At 39.2% G+C, this 15,339-nt stretch overlaps 2 protein-coding genes and 1 pseudogene across 2 annotated transcripts in view; 2 read left to right on the top strand and 1 right to left on the bottom strand.

Moving 5' to 3' along the window:
• NETO2 (neuropilin and tolloid like 2) overlaps positions 1 to 15,339 on the top strand; it is a 71,631-nt gene that overhangs the window by 16,113 nt on the left and 40,179 nt on the right. The window lies entirely within an intron of this gene.
• Positions 6,539 to 6,724, top strand: LOC101642557 (metallothionein-2B-like). Its single transcript, XM_045293879.1, has one exon. It carries the CDS (start codon positions 6,539 to 6,541, stop codon positions 6,722 to 6,724), a length of 186 nt encoding a protein of 61 aa, XP_045149814.1.
• LOC115870748 lies at positions 8,646 to 8,772 on the bottom strand (annotated as a pseudogene).

The following is a 15,339-nucleotide window of genomic DNA, read 5'->3' as shown; positions in this document are numbered from 1 at the left end:
CCTAAATGTTTCCTCCCCGCTCCCATTACCATGACTCGAATTCGACCTTGCAAGTCTGGCTAGACCAGAGGATGTACACTGGTACAGATAGGAACTGGAAACACAGGAATCCAAGGAGGATGATCCCTTTAGGACCAGTGATGATACCGGGAGAGTGGAGGGAGTGGGGTGGAAAAGGGGAACCGATTACAAGGCTCTACATATAACCTCTCTGGAGGACGGACAGCAGGAAAGTGGGTGAGGGGAGATGTCAGACAGTGTAAGATATGACAAAATAATAATTTAAATTATTCAAGGGTGCATGGGGGGGATGGCGAGGGAGGGGGAAGAATGAGGAGCTGATGCCACGTACTTAAGTGGAGAGCATATGTTTTGAGAATGATGAGGGCAATGTAATGTATAAATGTGCTTCACACAATTGATGTATGTATGGATTGTGATAAGAGTTGTATGAGCCCCTAATAAAATGATTTTTAAAAAAGGATTGTCCTTTACATTTGATACATTTGTCAAATCTGCAATTCCAGTCTTGGAAACAGTTTTCAAACTCATTTGTTTGCATGGCTGACTACCCTCATGTGTTTCTTCACCTCTCCTACGTTCTCAAATCGTTGTTCTTTCATGTCCCTGTGTAATCGAGGAAACAAAAAGAGGTTGCATGGAGCAAGGTCAGGTGAGTGAGATACATGGGGCAAGAGAAGCATGCTCTTTTTTGCCCAAAACTGGTGTGTTGTCGTGGTGGCAAAAACAGTCCTCCATCTGCCACAAATCAGGCTTTTTTGGTCACATACTGTTACACAATCTTTTCAGAACCTCTAAATAGAACTCTTGATTTACAGTCTGACCTAGTGGAACAAACTCCAAATTAATATGAGTTGCCATTTTCATTTGGGAAGTTGACACATGTCCAGAATGGTTTGTCATCAATCAACATTCCACCTTTTTTGAAACGAGAAAACTACTCATACACTTATGTTTTTCCATAGCGCTGTCTTTGTAAGCTATGTTCAATATCACAGCAGTTTCTGTGGCATTTTTCCCGAGCAGGAAACAAAATTTAATGTTCGCATGCTGTTCTTTTAAATCAGCGAACACAAGAAACGCAGTTCGAGCGAAACTGCGTTTTCGAAAAAATTCACTGTGACTAGAGAGAACCTTCCCGGCCAATGCCATTGGGTGCACTAATTCAGGGCAAGTTGCTTGATGCTCACCTAGAGGGAAAAATGCGTATGAAAGCTCCGCTCTCCCAGGGCAATTCCAGGGGTTTTTTTGGTACCCTTTCATATTCTGACAAAAAAAAAAAAATAATAACCCCATCTACCACCAACAAACAAAAACAAATCAACACCTCCCCACCCCTGTTCAAAAAACAGAGAAACATTGTCAGCCATCCCCCTAGGATATAAAGCAATTGCATTGACAATACCAATAATTTATCCAATGTCATAGAATTTAAGGTACTGTTTATATGAGTTTATACACATACAGTCCAACTTCGAACTGCAATCATGAGTTGTTGCTTGGTATAGATTTGTTAATTGTTGAGCTCTGTGTAATTGAGCTTGGGGTTGGTTCTAGGGGAAATACTTATTTAACATTCCTGACAAGGGTAGATTCTTGACTATGAGACTAATACCTGCCCTACTAACTCAATGGGAGCATTGAGATACACTAAATATCTGGTGTTTCTGGGTTTCCTTTCATTGGACACCAACTAAGCCATGGGTCCAACCCAAGGTCCAATGACAGCCATTTCCAGTCTTGGCATGGCCATCCTTTGCTTTTTCCCCCTGCAGGGAATTTCAGTCATAAGTTCAAGGGCTACAGGTAGTTTTGAGGCGGGGCCCAGTGCGTTCAGTTGGGCTTCCATGTTTAGTCCTGGTGTGGTCGTTGGGGGATGCTATGTTAGACCAGCATGTAATATCATCATAGTACTTGACCCATGACGTGGTTCACTGAGAGTTGGGTACAAGCTTATTCTAGTGTCTACCTAGGAACAAAGAACCAGGTTTATTCTCCCCTTAGGTTCCTTACAATTGTTTAGCATCCCTTCCCAATGCAAGATTGCTCCTCTCCATTACCCACCATACTCACCAACAGAAAGTTCAGTGCCTCCACTGAAAGGTAGATGTCCATCTCTCCTGGTCTGAACTTGCTTTTCCAGTAAGGCTCTCCTCTCATTCCTATGGAGGCCTGTTGATTTGTCACTGCCTCGCCTCAGTGTGTATGGCAGCAAGTGTATGGTCTCCCCTTTTCCCCTTCTTGAAGGAATGATCCCAGCCAATGTGAGGTTTCCTCTTTTGAAGTGGTTCTTATGAAATGCATTTAAAAGGGATGATGATGGATGGTTCATCGCCAATAGGAAGACTTTCTATCCCTTTGGGGATTGGTCTTTAAGATTTGTTCGATTGGTGTCTCTTATAGTAGTGGACTCAGAATATTTGTTCTTTTGTGAGATTCTTTATTCTTCCACTGTTGGTCTGCTTCCAGTTTCTTGTTAATTGTGAACTGTGCTGCTATAAACATGGTAGAAAATACATCTACTTGTGTCTCTCACTTCTTTGCAGTATATGCCTAATAGTGAATGTATAGGATTTCAGTTCCTGGTTGCTCTAATTATCACTGTATGGTTTTCTAACAGTTTGAAATTGGCACACTGATATATGATGTTAGGAAGTTGTAAATTTTTTCGTGTGACAATATGATAATAGTATTGTGGAGGCTGTGTGTGTGTTTAATTTTTAAAAGGAATTTTTAGAAACATACGTGGAAATAGTACCCCTAAAATGATATTTGCAATTTACTTCTTAATATGTGATGGGCAGATTGAAGGACAAAAATGAAACACGACAGGCTATGAATCGATAAATATTGAAGTTTATTTTATTATTTTGTCTATGTTTGCACATTTTGAAATTTACAAAAATGAAAGTGTTGTTTTAGACTATAACAAGAGAATAGTATGAGTATTTGCTCACAAATTTATAAAAAGACAATGTACAATTTTCTGAAATACAAGTGTGTGTGTGTAAAAGGAGCAGTGGGTTGTGTGTTGGGCTGCTAAACACAAGCTCAGTAGTTCAAATCCACTGGTGCTCTTCTGGAGATAGATGAGGTTTGCTGCTCTTGTAAAGATTTACAGCCTCAAAGATGCACAGGGCAGTTCTTCTCTGACCTATGGGGTTGCCATTGATCAACATTCGACTCTGTTGCACTGAGGCATTTTGTTTCCTTTTTTAAATGGGAAAGGAATGCAAGTGACAATGTGTTTATCATAAAATCTTTTTAAGCAGAGGTTAAAGTATTTACCTGCTTAACAAAAGGTCAGTGGCTTGAACCCACCAGAAAGATCGGGTTTTCTGCTCTTGTAAATATTTGCTGCCTCAGAAACCCAAGAAGGGCAGCTCTACTCTTACCTTTTCGGGTCACTGTCCATCAGACTCAATTTGATGACAGTGAATAAGTGTATACAATCAGCTGCCATAGATTCTGACACACGGCAACCTTATGTGCTATGTTGCGTGTAGTGTTTCCAAGGCTGTGCATCTTTATGAAAGTAAATGTTATATGGTGTCAAGTCAGGTTCTAACCCATAGCAACCCTGGGTACAACAGAATTAACAATACTGGGCCCTGTGCCATGCTCAAAATTGTTATGGTTAGTGTTGTGTCAATCCATCTCCTTGACAGTCTTATTTTTGCATTGATTTCTACTTTACCAAGCATGATGTCCTTTTCCAGGGACGGGTCTCTTGGTAATGTATCCAAAGTATGTGAGAAGAAGTCTCACCATACTCAATTCTGTGAATTATTTTAGCTGTACTTTTAAGACAGATTTGTACGTTATTCTGGAAGTCCGTGGTACTTTCGATATTCTTTGCCAACCCTATAATTCAAATGCTTTCATTTTTTCTTCTTTATTCAGTGTTCAACTCTACCATGCATATGAGGCCATTGAAAATACCATGGTGTGGATCAGAAACACCTTAGTCTTTAAAGTGACATCTTTGCTCTTTAATACTTTAAAGAAGCCTTTTGCAATAGATGTGTGCAATGCAATATGTTGTTTAAATTTTAACAGCTGATTCCATAAGCATTGATTGTGGATCCAAGCAGAATGAAATCCTTGACAACTTTAATCTTTTCTCTACTGATAATGATGTCTGATTGATCCAGTGGTGAGGATTTGGGGTTTCTTTACATTGAGTTATAATCCATAGTCTTCATCAGCAAGTTCTTCATGTCCTCCTTGCTTTAAACGTGCAGTTACGTCATGCGCCTATTGCAGGTTGTTAATAAGCTTCCCTCCAATCTTGATACTGAGTAGCTCTTCATACAGCCCAACTTCTCAAGATTATATGCTCTGCATACATATTGAGTAAGTATGATGCCACACTTGACTGTTCTATTAATAATAATCAATGATTTATATATTTTGGTTATTTGCTTTGTAATGGGGATAAATATGGATCTTTTCAATATGGGCCAAATAGCTGTCTTCCGGATTTCTTGACATGGACCATGGACGGGTGAGTGCTTCTGCTTCATCAGCTTGTTGAAGCAGTTCAAGTGATATCCGGTTGCCTTGTTGATTACTCTTTTTATAAGTGTTGTACTCCTTTTAAGGGTGTTGATTGCGGAGCCAAGTAAAATAAAATGCTTCTGATAATTTTGATCTTTTCTGTTTATCACCATAATTGTCTATTGGTCCAGTTGTGGGTTTTTATGTATGTTTTAGTGTAATCCAGACTGAATGCTATAGTATGTGATCTTCATTCGTAAGCACTTCAAGGCCTCTTCACTTTTAGCAAGCAAAGTTACTTTATTTGCTTTTCTGAAATGGCTAATAAGTCTTCTTACCTGATGCCAAGTTTTTCTTCAAATCTGCCATCCGAATCAGTCATATTTGTGGTCATATTTTGACTTATTTGATTCAAATCCTAGTAAAAAGTTTTGTTATTTTATCCAAATCCTAGTAAAAAGTTATTTGATTCAAATAACTTATTTGATTCAAATCCTAGTAAAAAGTTTTGTAGAATTTGGTTGCTGTCGAGTTGGTTCCAACTCATAGCAATCTTGCGTACAATAAAACAAAACACTACACTATCTGGTCCTGAACCATCCTCATAGCTCTTATGTTTGATCCATTGTTGCAGCCACTGTGTCAATCCATCCTGTCAAGGGTCTTCCTCTTTTCCACTGTCCTACTCATTAAGCATGATATCCTTTTCCAGAACCTTGTGTCTTCCGATAACATGTTCAAAGTACATGTAAACTTGATAAGCTAATTCTAAAATTCACATTAGAAGAACAAAGGGTAAATAAAAACCACAACAATTTTAGATAAAAACAAAGTAGAAGATCTAAATTTGTGGTAATTGGGCAGCACAAACTTGTCACTAGAATATACAAACTAATGAAACTGAATAAGTACAGAATTACACAAAATACAAGTTTAATATATAACAGAAATCGCATTTAAGGTCAAGATAGAGACTAGATAATTTGTGCTATAACAGTTTATTATAAATATTAGATAACTATAGTAGACCTGCCTGTTTGTTTTTATATTGGCTTATTTATTGTTTTGATATTGGAAGATGTACAACTGATATTTCAAATACCAGCAAGGTCACCTGCGGTGGACAAGTTTCAGAGACCTTCCAGATTAAGTAGAGATTATAAAAAAGGTATAGGCAGTCCACCTCTACGGGATTAGCCGTTAAAAACTTTATAAACAGCACTAGAACATTGTCTGACATAGTACCAGAATATGATAGGACAATAAATGTCTACAATGAAAACCAGGTAATATAGCTATTTTCAAATTTATGCACCTGCCACTAAAGCTGGTTATGAAGACATTGAAGGTTTCTGCCAAGTTCTTCAATTTGAAATTGATCAATCATATACTCAAGATGCATTGATATTTACTGGTGATTGGAATATGAAATTTGGAAACAGAGGAAGTATCAGTAGTTGGAAAATATGGCCTTGGTGATGAAAAGGAAGGTAGAACTTTCATGACAGGATTTTGCAAGGCTAGAGAATGTGAGGGAAGTTGACAGCACCCCACACATTATCTTGAAATTCATCTACGTAGATTGACATCTCAATCAAAACCCAGCTGTGCTTTTGTAAATATCATCAAACGGATTCTAGAAGTTAATGGAAACCCAAAGTAGAAAAAATAAACTTTGAAAAACAGAGTTAAAACTCATTTCATTTCTTGAAATATCTGATTTCAAGGCCTCCCGTAAAGCTGTAGAAATGAAAACATTGTGGTATAGATGATAGGGCACAAAGTATCTGAAGAGACTAAAGTATCCAGAAAGAGATGTCTGCACATTTGTATGACTTATTTTTGACAAGACAATTCAGAAGAAAAAGAACAGTCTTTAAATAAATGGCATTATATCTCTGAAACATTATACAAACATTAACTTAAATGGAACTTAAATATAACAGTTTGAAGCCTTCTACTTGCTCAGTATCTCCTGACCACCTGCCTTCTGACATCTGCCCGCACCCTGCTCGACATGGACCCCAACTGCTCCTGCGCCACTGGTGGCTCCTGTGGCTGCTCTGACTCCTGCAAGTGCAAAGACTGCAGATGCAAGTCCTGCAAAAAGAGCTGCTGTTCCTGCTGCCCTGCCGGCTGTGCCAAGTGTGCCCAGGGCTGCATCTGCAAAGGGGCATCGGACAAGTGCAGCTGCTGCACCTGATTGGAGAGAGCCCTTCCTAGATGTAAATACTGATCTGTACAACAAAGCCGGAGTTTTCTTTTTTACACAGTCCTAGATGTTTTGCTTGGTTTCTTTTTTCTATAAAACATTTGAATATTACTAATAAAGCTTGATGACTTCAAAAACATAAAATAAAAAATAAACAAAGAAATTTAAATTATAAAGCTTGTAGAAGAAAATTATAGGAGAAAAGATTTTATGGCTTTGAGTTTTCAGATATGACAACCCATAAAAGAAAAATATATAAATTTAATTTCAATTTCAATTAAAATATTTTGCTTTTACAAAAATCATTTTATTGGGGGCTCGTACAACTCTTACCACAATCCATACATACATCCATTGTGTCAAGCAAATTTGTACATTTGTTGCCCTCACCCTGAAATATTTTGCTTTTAAGATACACGTCAAATGAAAAGAAAAGCAAGCGGGTGGCAGAAAATATTTGTAAATCATTTGTTTCACGAGGTTTAAAAGCTTAACATTGAAAAATTAATCCTCCAAATGAATAGCAGTTACTCTTAAAGACAGCTAAATTTCAGAAACAAACATTAAATTACTGGGAGTGGAAAAATTATAATGGAAATAATAAGAACACTGACAATGGAAGAATATCACCCATGTCACTGAATGTTATGTGTAAAAACAGTTGAATAGAGACTTTTTTTTACTGTGTACATGCTTTTACCAAAATTAAAACAAAATATTAAAGTTGTAATGTATAAGGCATGAGGTGTGATTTTTAAATAGGTCAGGGTTATAACTCAAGGGGTTCAGAGGCTGTGTGTGTGATTTTTCAAGACCTACATTTATCTGGGAGAGCTGTGAGAATCTTCTGGGAATATAAAAGCAATATTTATAGTTCACTCTGATAGGCAAAATTCTAGGACAATGACCCATACCTTTTTATAATCCTCTCGTGAGATATATGTGAAGTTAACATTAACAAATAATGATTGTCCTCAGTGAGCATGACCTAACTAGGGGCTAATTGTGGAGTCTTGAAGCACAGAGCTCTTGCTCACAAAAGAGATTCAAGGTACAAGAGGGATTCCACATAAGGGAGATTCTCTTGCTGAGTTTGAAGATGGAGGGGCCACAAAGCAAGAAACACAGGCAATCTGTAGGAAGTGAGAACAAATCTTGACTGACAGCAAGCAAGGCAACCTCTTTTTTACAACTCCTGATTCTTCCAAAAGCTTCCTGATAGGAAGACAACCTGACTGAGATCTGAACAAACTAGGAAGAAAGCCTGTTGATTGACTTTGGAAACATCAGTTAAAGAAACCCTTATGGATCATAAGTCCAATCGCATTGTCAAGGTGGAGTCGACTAAATGGCAGTAAGCAGTAACAAAGTCTGGACAGAAAACAGCCACACCATGCTACAATCAAGCTAATAAACGGGTGTTTTTTGTTTTGTTTTTAAAAACAAGCATACAATGAACCCTATTTTATAATGGGCAGGGGATTTGAACACAGACTCTACCAAAGCTTTCATCATCACAGAAACACAAAACTACAGATAGAATGTTCGGTTTTGTTGCTGTTGAGTCAGCTCCACTGCATGGTGACTATATGTTCAACAGAACAAAATGTTTATTGGTATGCTCGATCTCATTTATTGGGCCACTATCTTTTGTATACTCTCAACCTAGACAATTCCTCTGCTAGCACTTTATTGGACAGTATTCTGTTGTAATTGTAAATGTTTTAATTAGATGTCACTAGAATTATAAGCTAAAGAATTATAATAAGCGAAAGGTGCTGGAGATGATGCAAAGCAGCTGAAACTTTGTAATAATCTTGATGTAAATGTAAATAGTATCACCACTCATTAACACAGCTTGTACACAAACAACTGTACATGAATATTTATTATTATTTTTAAAAAATGTTTCTCCTGTGCAACCTGCTTCAGTGCCGGAAGGCTACAGGTTAGGAGGCAAGGCAATGGTTCAGGGCTATGGTTTGCTCTGGCATGGGACACACCCACAGGGCCAGGCCTATCATAAATCCAAGCCTAGCATTGTACATGAATATTTATAGCCACATTATCCATAACAACCAAAAGGTAGAAGCCATTTAAAAGATACAGTCATTCAAGGGAATCTATTCAACAATGAAAAACAAAGAACTATTGATACCTGCAGTAACATGATAAAATCTCAAGTGCATTTGCTAAGTGAAAAATTAAGACTAAAAATACTACATGATGTATGATACAATTATATGAAGTTAGATTAATGTAGTATGACTTTTCAGAGGGGTTTAGGGCTTGAGATTGGAGGTGAATTTTGACTTCACAAGAGAATTTGGCAGAAAAAAGAATTTCGTGGGAGGGTGTGATTGAACTATATCTTAATTGTGGTTGTCACATTACTATACATTTATCAAAGAATCTTATGGTATATGAATTCACCTTATGGAAAAAAGAAACTGACAGCCAAAGTACCATTTTCAAAAGTTGAAAATATAGCATAGAATATTTTATTTTTTATAAACCATTTTATTGGGGGCTCTTACAACTCTTCTAACAATCCATACATCAGTTGTATTAAGCACATCTGAAATATGTTGCCATCATCATTTTCAAAACATTTTCTTTCTAATTGAGCTTCAGTATCTGCCTGTTTTTCCTTCCTCTCTGATCCTCCCACCCTCATGACCCCTTGATAAATTATAAATTATTGTTTTTATCTTATACCATCCACTGTCTCCCTTCACCCACATTTCTGTTGTTTGTCCCCATTGGGGAGTGGGGCCTAGAGGGGTATATAATCAATCATTTTGATTAGTTCCCACTTTCTCCCCCACCCTTCCCTACCCTTATGGTAGCACCATTCACATAACTGTTACTGAGGGGATCATTTGTCCTGGATTCCGTGTCACGAGAGCTCTTATCTGTATCAGCGTACATGCTCCAATGTAAGTTGGTTTCTAAGGTAGAACTGGGGTCATGATAGTTGGGGTTGGGGAAAGCATTAAAGAACTAAACGAATGTTGAATGTTTCATCAGTGCTATACTACACCCTGGCTGGTTTGCCCCCTTCCTTGTGACCCTTCTGTGAGGGGATGTCCAGTTGTCTACAGATGGGCTTTTGGTCTCCACTCCAACTCCCTTTTCATATCGATATGATTTTTTGGTTTGGTTTCTGATACCTGATACTGCCGACACCTCGTGATCACACAGGCTGGTGTGCTTCTTCCATGTGGGTTTTGTTGCTTCCTTGCTAGATGGTCACTTGTTTAACTTCAAGCCTTTAAGACTCCAGAGACTATATCTTCTAATAGCTGGGCATCAGCTTTCTTCACCAAATTTGCTTATGCACCCATTTTGTCTTTAGCAATCATGTCATGAAGGTGAGCACACAGAATGCCAGGTTATTAGAACAAAGTGTTCTTGCATTGACGGAGGACTTGAGTAGAGGTCCAGTGTCCATCTGCTACCTTGATACTGAACATATACATAGACTTATATCCCTATCATTATATATTAATATATTTACATATGTACATACCTATATTAATACCTCTATAAATTTCTTTTGCCTTCTAGTTTTTTCCTCTATTTCCTTTTACTTTCCTCCTGTCCCACTATCACGATCAACCTTGATTCAGCTCTCAGTAATTCCACTCAGCTACATTGCACTTGATCAAACCCCACCAGGCATTTACACCCTTCTCGCCATTGATTTTAGATCTCTTGCTAGTCTTTTCTTCCTAGGTTGGTTGGCTCCCCCGCTCCATTTTCCCCGCCTCCCCTTTTTCCCTGACCCCCTGAAACCATTGGTCCCATTTTCTCCTCAGGATTGTTTATTTTACCTATCTTATATAGACATGAAAAAAAAAGGGTGGGAGGGGGGTCTATAAATAGTTCCAGGTCTGTCTGCTGACCCTTATAGATGTTTTCCGATTGAGTCTGATGAGCGACAGCACAGAATTTGAGGGATTTTTATCAGACATATAACTGACAACTTGTCATCTGCAGGTGACACAACCTTGCTTGCTGAAGGCCAGGAGTACTTGAAGCATTTGCTGATGAAGATCAAGCATTGTAGCCTTCAGTATGGGTTGCAACACAATGTAAAGAAAAATACTTATAACAAGATTAGTATGTGAAAGCATAATAAAAAGGCAAAAGATTGAAGTTGTCAAGAATATCATTTTGCTTGGATCCATAATTGAAGCAGCAGTCAAGAAATGAAATGACATATTCCACTAAGCAAATCTACTGCACAAGACCTCTTTAAAAGTATTAATGAGCAAGGACCTTGAGAAGTGAGGTGCGCCTGACCTAAGCCATGATGTTTTCTCTGACCCTCCTTCCCCGCCCATTTTAGAACATTAATTATTCTTTTTTTTTTTTTTCAAGAAGCTCCCTAATTATTCTTATACTCATTATTAGTCCCCACTTTCCCCCCAGTCTCCCCTGTCATACCACCAAGGAGCCATTACTCTGGTTATTGTCTCTAAGCCAAAGTTATTGTTTTTTTTCAAATCATTTTATTGGTGGCTCATACAACTCTTATCACAATCCATACATACATCAGTTGTGTAAAGCACGTTTGTACATTCATTACCCTCATCATTCTCAAAACGTTTGTTCTCCACATAAGCCCCTGGCATCAACTCCTCTTTTTCCCCCTCCCTCCCCATTCCCCCTTCCCTCATGAATCCTTGATAATTTAAATTATTATTTTGCCATATTTTACATTGTCCGGTGTCTCCTTTCACCCACTTTTCTGTTGTCTTTCCCCCAGGGAGGAGGTTATATGTAGATCCTTGTAATCGGTTCCCCTTTTTTACCCCACCCTCCCTCCACTTTCCCAGTATCGCCATTCTCACCACTGGTCCTGAAGGGATCATCGTCCTGGATTCCCTGTGTTTCTAGTTCCTATTTGTACCAGTGTACATCCTCTGGTCTAGCCAGATTTGTAAAGTAGATTTGGGACCATGATTGTGGGGATGGGGTGGGGAAGGAAGCATTTAGGAACTAGAGGAAAATTGTATGTTTCATCATTGTTACACTGCACCTTGACTGGCTCATCTCCTCCGCGCAACCCTTCCAAAAGGGGATGTCCAGTGGCTGCAGCTGGGCTTTCCTCCTCATCCACAATGATATGATTTTTGTTCTTTGATGCCTGATACCTCATCCCTTCTACACCTCATGATCACACAGGTTGGTGTGCTAAGCCAAAGTATTTTTATTCACCTGGTATACATGTGAAAGTTGAACATTGAAGAAGGAAGTGCACAGAAGAATCAGTGCATTTAAAATATAGTTCTGGTGAAGAACATTGGAAGTGCTATGGACAGCCAAAGAGAACAAACAAATAATTCTTGGAAGAAGTATAGCCAGAATGTTCCTTAGAAGCGAGGATGGTGAGACTTCTCACATACTTCGGACGTATTAACAGGAGAGAGCAGTCCCTGGAGAAAGGCAGCATAAAAGGAGGGGCAGGCAAAAAAGGGAAGACTCTCCTTGTTGTTATCTTGCCATCTCCTTCACCAAAGTTGACCCTTGTTTACCCCTTCCCAATTACATCTCTCTCCAGTACTTTCCCAACCCTGTTAATCATCAGATCATTTGTTTTCAATGTGATATTTGCCCTTTTGTAATGGACTGACTCAGTTTCTCTCAACATAGATGTCCTGAGTTCATCCATGCAATGAGGTGTTTAAAAGATTCTTATTTTTTAGCAGGGCATAATCTATTGTGTATATGTATTCATTCTCCCACTGATGAGCATTTACTTTTATCTTCCTGCTATTAAAAAAATAGCACTGCAATGAACATGGGTGTGCATATGTCTATTTGTGACAATGCTTACTACTCTGTGGTACATACCAATTAGAGGGGTTTCTGGGTCTCATGTTACTTCTAGTCCCAATTTTTTTAGGAAATGCCCTACTACTTTCTATAGGGGTTGTATGTTTTAAATTCCCACCAGTGATATATGAGGGTTCTTGTTGCATCCTCATTGGTGTGTGTGTATGTGTGTTTAAATTTTGCTATTAATGTCGGGGTGAGACAATATCTCATTGTTTTGATTTATCTTTCTCCAAATGGCTGACATTTATATATGTTTGTTAGCTGCTTGAGTGTCTTTTGAAATCAAGTTAAACCTGCCCTCTTTATGTTGAAGTATTGAAGTTTTCTATAATTTTAGAGATTCGACCCTTGTTTGATATGTCACTGCTAATTTTTAAAAAAAATTTTTATTAAAAGTTCATTTTATAGGGGACTATTACAACTCATAACAATGCATACATCAATTGTATCAAGCATATTTGTATATATGTTGCCATCACTATTTTCTAGACATTTACTTTCTTTTGAGCCCTTGGTATTAGCTCCTCTTTTTTTCCTCCTTATCCCCCTACCCTCGTGACCTCTTGATAAATTATACATTATTATTTTCATATCTTACACCAACCCCTGTCTCCTTTCTCCCATGGTTTTTGTTGTTTGTCCCCTGGAGGGGGTATATGGTTATGTGTCAATCACTGTAAGTGGTTCCCCCTTCCTCCCCTCCTCTTCCCACCTTCTCCCTACTCTTCTGGTACCCCTATTCCCATTCCTGTTCTCCGTGTGTCGTGAGCACGTGGTCTGGTCTAGCCCGCAGTGAAAGGCAGTACTGGGGTCATAATAATGGTGAGGGTGAGGAAGCCTCAGGGAACCAGAGGAATAGTGTGTGTTCCATTGGTGCTTTACTGCGCCCTGGTTGACTCATCCCTTCCCTGTGACCCCTCTGTGAGGAGTTGTCCTATTGTCTTCAGATGGGCTTTGGGTCTCTGCTCCAACCCCCATCGTTCGCAAAAATATAGTTTGTTTGCGTGCTTGCTTGTTTGTTATGGGTCTTCTGATGCGGGTTACCCGTCCAGATTATACCTCATGATCACACAGGCTGGTGTGCTTCTTTCACGTGCGCTTGTTGTTTATACTTCAAGCCTTTAAGACCGCAGACACTATATTTTCTGATAGCTGGGCACCATCAGCTTTCTTCACCACATTTGTTTATGCACCCATTTTGTCTTCAGTGATTGTGCCGGGAGGGTGAGCATCACAGAATGCCAATTGTTAGAGCAAAGTGTTCTTGCATTGCGGGGTGAGTATGAGCAGAGGCCTGAATTCCGTCCACCACCTCAGTGTATTGCCATATAAACTTATGTACCTAGACCAATCCCTCTATTTTTATGAATTAATGCATTAACATATGTACACACCTATGCTTATATCTCTATCCATACCTTTGCTTCCTAGATCGTTCCTCTGTTTCCTTTTACCTTGCTCCTGCTCCACCATCATGCTTACCCTACTTCTGCCTCTTAGTAATTCTTCTCAGCAAGATTGCTGTTGCTCTAACACCCCCAGGATCTCTATATCCTCCTTGTTGTAAATTTTAATTCTTTAGTAGTTCCACTGGCTATGGTGTTGTTTGTGCCATGCTCCCTCCCCTGCCTCCTCCTCTTTCCAGTCTCTCCGGGACCATTGTCCCGTTGCTTTCTTCTCCAGCTTGCTTCCCAAGCCTGTTATATACAAGAAGACAAACCAATAATGACGTAGACCAAACAAAAGGTTGAAAGAAAAGGAAGAAAACCGAACAATTCCAGGTCTGTCCGCAGACCTTTATGAGTATCTCCCCACTGGTCCTGGGGGGATTCTGGAAGCTGCCCCTCCTAGCCTGAAGTCTATTTTGGGGGCTTTTTAGGGGCTTGGCTTTGCTCCCGTTGCTGATCTATTGTTTCCTTCTTGGTTTGCCCCACTGCAGGGGTTCAGACCAGACTAACTCTCTGCCGTGTAGCCCCAGTATTGTCCTCTGTCATGGTATGCTCCAGTAAGGGGACAATATGTCTTGAGCTGTTGTTGCCCTACAGTCCCCTCTGTGCCTTAGCAGCTCGGTGCAGGGATGTCCTCTGGGCTTGGTGTGCTGATAATGGGGTCTAGACAGTCTTACTTTTTCCTTCTTGGTTTGCTTCCCTGTGGACGTGGTATGGGTAGCCTTTGGCTCTGATTGGGGCCAGCCAATATTTTTGTCTTTCAGTTCTTTTTAAAAATTCTTTTGGTGAAATCTTTTGATACATGTGTCTGATTTTTAGGCAGTCCTAGTCATCTAGTTTGCCTTCTGTTTGAATGTTTTTTCATTATGTTTGGTAGTGTGTATATGCTATGCATTAAGACCACTAAGTTGGTCTTTTATCTTTGACAATCTTTTAATTAATTAATTTTTAAAAATCATTTGATTGGGGACTTGTACAACTCTTATTACAATCCATATATACATCCATTGTGTCAAGCACATTTGTACATTTGTTGCCATCATCATTCTCAAAACATTTGCTTTCTACTTGAGCCCTTGGTATCAGCTTCTCATTTTTACCCTCCCTCCCCACTCACTCCTCCCTCATGAACTCTTTATAAATTATTATTATTTTGTCATACCTTATACTGTCCTCCGTCTCCCTTCATCCACTTTTCTGTTTTCTGTCTCCCAGGAAGGAGGTTATATGTAGATCCTTGTAATCAGTTCCCCCTTTCTACCCCACCCTCCCAGTATCACCACTTTCAGCACTGGTCCTGAAGGGATCATC

Source organism: Echinops telfairi, unplaced genomic scaffold, assembly GCF_000313985.2.
Source record: "Echinops telfairi isolate 266 unplaced genomic scaffold, ASM31398v2 ScPeMD7_2291;HRSCAF=2852, whole genome shotgun sequence".
Classification (NCBI taxonomy): Eukaryota; Metazoa; Chordata; class Mammalia; order Afrosoricida; family Tenrecidae; genus Echinops; species Echinops telfairi.
This window is presented reverse-complemented; position numbering and strand designations above follow the sequence as displayed.

Bases quoted from the DNA above. Each gene is read 5' to 3' on its own strand.
- LOC101642557 (XM_045293879.1), top strand. From the start codon at position 6,539: ATGGACCCCAACTGCTCCTGCGCCACTGGTGGCTCCTGTGGCTGCTCT.